The sequence below is a fragment of the Manis javanica genome, chromosome 14, assembly GCF_040802235.1.
Source record: "Manis javanica isolate MJ-LG chromosome 14, MJ_LKY, whole genome shotgun sequence".
NCBI lineage: Eukaryota > Metazoa > Chordata > Mammalia > Pholidota > Manidae > Manis > Manis javanica.
In genome coordinates, this window is record NC_133169.1 from 45,977,515 (window position 1) to 45,983,514 (window position 6,000).

Genomic DNA, 6,000 nt, shown 5'->3' on the forward strand with positions numbered 1-6,000 from the left:
ATGGATACAGGAAAAAAAATGGCAATGTATATTGAAATGATCGTATGTTTGAGAGATTACTATTATTTTCTTCCCTTCTGTTCTGGATGGAAAGTTGCTTTCTCTCCCTAAATGTCTTCTGTGCTTTCCAATGCTTTTTGTTCCTACTCTCCTTTATTCTCTCAAAATATTGTGCTTCTCTCTACCTCCCTCCTAATCATCCATTTTATTACCCTCTTTCACTTTCTTTATTCTCAATCTATTCTTTTATCCTCTCTCTGCCTTTTCCCTTTACAATCTTAATTTGTATCTTTAAATTTATGAGTAGTGTATTCAATTCTCAAGAAAAATAATTGTAATTCCCACTGCTCAGTTATAACTCACCACTCCATTTTTTAAACCACCTTCCTTCTCATACTCTCACCAACGAAATTGTTCCCAAAGTTTGGTGAATACTCTTCAGGTCAGTCATAAATCATAAATTTTATATGTATCTGTATATATAAGATTCTGGAAAGTGGAACTTATCCTGAGAGAAAAACTCGATGCAGAAAATGTATATAAATCTGAGTCATTATCTCTGAAATAATGAGGGCTTTTTTCACTTGACTCCATGTCTGTGATACCCTGGTCTGATTCACAAGGCATACATTCTGGACAGTGCTGGGAGGAACATGTGAAGAGCATGTGTGTGTGTGGAGGGCGCATGTGGTGTTTGTACATGTTGTGTGCTGTGTGTGTGTTGGTGTGGGTTTGACAGATGCTCTGCATGTCCTGATTAAGTTCTTTATCTTTAACTTCTTATCTATTTTAATCTTCCAGATTTAAATCATATTTAATTTCACTTTCTCATTGCCTTTGCCCTTTGATTTCTCTCCCCTCTATTTTACCTAAAAATAAAATAAATCAAATGCCTAATGTTTTGTATCAGGTGTTCACTTTCATGTAATTTATTCAACTTTCTGTTATTTATTATCTTTGAAAATAAAACATGAAACCAGAATATTAAAAAAATAAAATTTTATAAATGGTCTTGGGAGAAAAGGCCTCTCCTTATTTAAAGTCCATGGGGGTGAAAGAAATTTTCAGTCTGTTAGATATTTTTAATCATTTAATATTTATATGAACTTATTTTTGCATTAAAATATGACTATTTATTCTCCATTGGTACACTAGTTATTTAGAATTAGGTAACTTTAATACATTTTCTTATAAGATGAAAATAGAAAATATTAACGTCTTTTGGTTTTGTAAATTTAACCTATGCTAGATGACTTGCATTAGACAATATTAAGGGAAAATTTCATTATAAAATGTTAGTAATTGTGTTTGATTGCAGAAAATATTAATAATTATTTCTGATTTTGAAACTGGTAAATGCAGATTTCATGTTAAAACCATTGATTTTATTAATAAAAAAAAGTCCACATTGTAAGCAATAAACTGAACTGATCAGATCACATGTATATGCTCTAGTTTATAGTTTTGGGAATTTCAGATTAACAGAATATCAACAAAATGGAACTTGCAAAAATTTGAGAAACCATTACTTTGAAAGGTGTAGAAGACAAATAAGGAACCATCCATAGAAAAACACCTAATTTTCCAGTCATAGAGAGGAAATACCAAGGAAAGCACAATGGAAAATTCAAATTTGACAATCCATCATGTACAGAATCAATAATTGTTGCTTTTGTTCCAGGCGTAAAAACACTGTTAGCCGTGGTACGCAGATAATCAAGACACTGAAATTAAAGTGAATGAGAATCTTCCCATTGGCAGAAGAATCTAAGTAGGATACTAATTATGAATTCCCACTACCTTTACATTTTAAGAGAAACTGCTTGGTGTGGAGGCATGGCGTGCAAACACAGCCACTTGGGAGCTGAGCAGTGACGCAGAGGAGATGGGCTCAGGGCCCGAGCCTCCTGAGAAGCCTGACGGAGGAAAAGGACAGGCCGCTGGGGACGCTCCCACGGGCGGAGACCGAGGCCGCACAGTGTCTCTCCGCAGAGCCCAGCCAGAGCTGGGCACCAAAGGTTGGGTTTCATGCACGCAGGTTAAGGAGGAATACTTTTTCTTAAACTTACATTGTCCACTGAAAAAGCCACATATGTTGGGGAAGAAACGAGGTTGGTAGGGAAATGAATTGTCATTGAAGTGATGCTAAAGTGAAGTCAAAGAGAGTCCCTAATGACAAGGACGATCTGAAGGAGGAAAGCATGATCCCCGCCCCCCCCATTTTAGGTTAAGTGCATGATATTGGATGACAAGCCTGTGTGTCTTTAAGAGAGGAGGACGCTCTGCTTCTCTCATTAGATGCAGGTGACATCCCTAATATTTGGTGGTTCTTGGTGTTAATTAAATGCTTCCTAGTGTTACATGCTAAATACTTGGCTTATAGTCTTAAATTTTGCTCTTTTTAAGAAAACATGGCACTGTACAATCTTAAATCAATTAGTCAAAATGTCAAAAGTATCTTTCTAATTTTTCTGGTACAGTAAATATCTGCACTAAAGGAACATAAATTTCTATAATGACATTTTCATCAGAGTTAACATTTTTACGAAAAATGGGGAACAATTTTAATGTTCTTCAATGGGAAGTAGATAATAAATTGGAGTATCATCTAAATGATATTTAAACAGATTACAATATGCAGGAAAGAGAAAATTCATTATGACATCTAATACACACCAAAATTTACAACAAATAAGATAACATTGATTCATAACAAATATGTACTCTATTACAATTACTGTTACATAGCTAATCCTGCAATTCCACTAGAAATAAACTTTTAAAATCATTTCAAGTAATATTGAGGGAATTGAAGTTCTTTTCTTCTTCCACAATAAATTTAAGCCCAGTTATATTGGGCTGTTCTACCCATAATTGTTTTGTACCTAAGTCGGCTCTGTATATGAATATCTTGGCATTTTAAAACTTTCCATTTAACCCATTGTAGTGAAGTATACATGCTTCAAAATAAAGAAGCAAATGATTTCTTAATTTGTTATATTAATATAACTTTCTTATTTACTCAACAGGTGGCTTATAATTTTAAAACATGATGAATCAGACAGTAATGATGGAATTCATGCTTGTGACTTTTACTGAGAGCCAGATGCTGTTAAGGCTGCGTGCTGCTCTCTTCTCAGTGATCTACCTGGTGGCCGTGTTGGAGAATTTAATTATCATCCTCCTCACAATTCTGGACAAACACCTCCACACACCAATGTACTTTTTTCTCAGGCATTTGTCCTGCTTAGATCTGAGTCTCATTTCTGCCACAGTCCCCAAATCTGTCCTCAGCACCCTCACCTTGACTGACTCTATATCTTTCCTAGGATGTGTGATACAGCTCTTCCTGGTGGTGCTGATGACCGGGTCAGAGATAGGCATCCTCACTGCAATGTCCTATGACCGCTATGTCGCTATCTGCCGCCCTTTGCATTATGAGTCTGTCATGAACAAAGGAGTTTGTGTCCAGTTGATGGCAGTGTCCTGGCTCAATGGAGTGGCCTTGGGAATCTTGTACACAGCTGGGACATTCTCTCTGAATTTCTGTGGGTCCAATAAGATCCATCAGTTTTTCTGTGATGTTCCTGCCTTGTTAAAGCTCAGTTGTTCTGAAGAACATGCAACTATTAAGGTCAGCGTGGCCATTGGGGTCTGTTATGCATTTTCATGCTTGGTATCCATTGTTGTTTCCTATGTGTATATATTTTCCACTGTGTTAAATATTCCAGCAAGAGAGAAGCAGTCCAAAGCCTTCTCCACCTGCCTGCCTCACCTCATTGTTGTGAGTGCATTCCTTCTAACAGGCGCTGTGGCGTACTTGAAGCCAGCCGCCAATGAGCCTTCTCTCCTAGACTTGCTGGTGTCTGTATTCTATTCAGTTGTACCCCCAACCTTGAACCCTCTTATATACTGTCTGAGGAACAAGGACATTAAATCAGCTCTAGGTAAAGTCCTGTGGAATGTGAGAAGCAGTGGAGAAAAGGAAAAATGACCTAATTTGAAGTTAGGAAATAGGAATTCCATTTCTGTTTTGCCATTAACTAGCTGTTTGAAATTATTTGTATTAGAGATGAATCTATCACTGAGTCCTGTTGGTGATAGCCTCAGGTGGTCAGTTTTAGTAGATATTGTCTTCCCTTATACTTTTTCACTTTATATCTTTTAACTATATAGGTATCAGGAGGGCTTTCCTCTTACATCTGACTTTGGTTCTTGTTCTGATCTTTATAAACATGATATTTGTATGAGGTTCTTACTCGTCCCACACTATCATCTTCTTCACATTTTTCTTATTTAGCTTGCTAGAGAGAATTATGAATACATTATGTATTTTCCAATCTCTAAACCCTTGTACATAGCTGATGAAAATAGTTTAAATATCTCTGCCAGGGAGTCCCATACATGTAGTAACAGAAAACTCCCACAGCTCTTCTAAGGGGCACATTGCTACAACCACAGCAAGTGGTGTCTGTGAAGCCTGTGTGAGAAGCCCATGCATTAACTCTCTGTCTTCACAGAGCATGTCCTATTTCTGAGCATGTGCTAGTCATGTCATAACTCCCTCTTTAACATAGTCTGACCAAGAGTTAAATCATTTCAAATGCATAATAAATATATATATACATTTTTCAGGAAAGTAAACATTACATTAAAGGAATATATCAATTTTCAGTTGAGTGCCTATTATAAAAACATTGAAATATGAAAAAGTTTATCTGAGAATCAAGTAATGTTATAATGACTCAATTTGGGAAGAAATTACAAGTATGTGGTAAATCACACTAATATACCTATACAGACATTGACAATGCAATCAAAACTTCAAGTGGAGGAGAAAAAGGAGAAGCAGTAGTGTAATGTAGAAAAATCAAGGTGGTTTCATACGGTTGTCCTCATGGGACACAGAACTATGACACATCACTGGTCCTCTGGTGGTGCGGGGCGACAGTCGGGCAGAGCATCGCCGCAACAGCCGGGCCGTGCGGCCCTTTGCCCAGCGTCGTGGTCCCCCTTTGCCTGCTTCACAGAGCTTCCGCTGTGATAGACTGTCCTGCATCCCCTGGGAACCTGGCTCACCTGTGGGAGCCCCTCAGACCTGCACAGCACTTCCCTTCCACGCCTTCCTACTCCGTTTCCCCGAAACGTCACAGTCACAGGGAACATTCAGATGAAAATGAGTGGAAATAGTGCCCCCACCTCAGTTCAGGGAGGTCTTTTGAATCTGAAAAAAGAAAGTGTGGTCCTCATAAATGGAAGCAAAATATGCCCAGTACTCTCAAAAAGCTTCTCCATAGTTCCCATGGGCCTATAGAAAGTTCTGAATTTGTTATGGTGTAAACATATTTGTTTATTATTTTCTGACATAGTAAAACACTTACCTAAAGGACTCCACAAGCAGGTAATTAAGTCAAATATCCAATACTAGTCATTTGACAGCATCTCCAAGGAATGTGGGTTCCCACTGACTGTGGTCTAAATTCCAGATGATGATCAATACGATAATATTTAACAAGATTGCAAATATTTGCATTTTTAATTAAATTTGGGAAGCTCATATATGGGAATACTGGTTTGTGATGGCATAACTTGAAGATCATACCAGCAAAAAGGACATGACAGAGACCAAAAATTGCCCAAAAGTTTTAAAATAATATTCAATGGAGAATTTTTAAAAAGTGAGTCTTTTAATTAGAGGTAGGAATTCTATCACTAGACATAAGCTTACAAGTCAAAGGTGCCCAGAACTGTACTATCAAATACGTTAATACTCGATATATGTGACTATTAAGGGCTTGAAATGTAGCTAACATGACAGTGACATAATTAGTATCAGTTCATTTAAATTTAAAATTGGATATTCAGTTTGGTTATTGGAACATCTTAAGCTATGCTTGGAACAGCCTTAGCATGAGAATCAAAAATATACATGTATGTATTTCATTGTGTTTCATTTTCTTTTTCTGTGCGACTTATTTCTAGAGACTTGGTCATGTGAAA

The 6,000-nt window shown here is 37.0% G+C and overlaps 1 protein-coding gene across 1 annotated transcript; it reads left to right on the top strand.

Annotated features, from left to right (window-relative positions):
• Window positions 1-3,049: 3,049 nt before the first annotated feature.
• Window positions 3,050-3,994, top strand: LOC140846298 (olfactory receptor 14K1-like). The gene has a single exon (XM_073222169.1). The coding sequence runs from the start codon at window positions 3,050-3,052 to the stop codon at window positions 3,992-3,994; it is 945 nt and encodes a 314-aa protein (XP_073078270.1).
• Window positions 3,995-6,000: the final 2,006 nt, after the last annotated feature.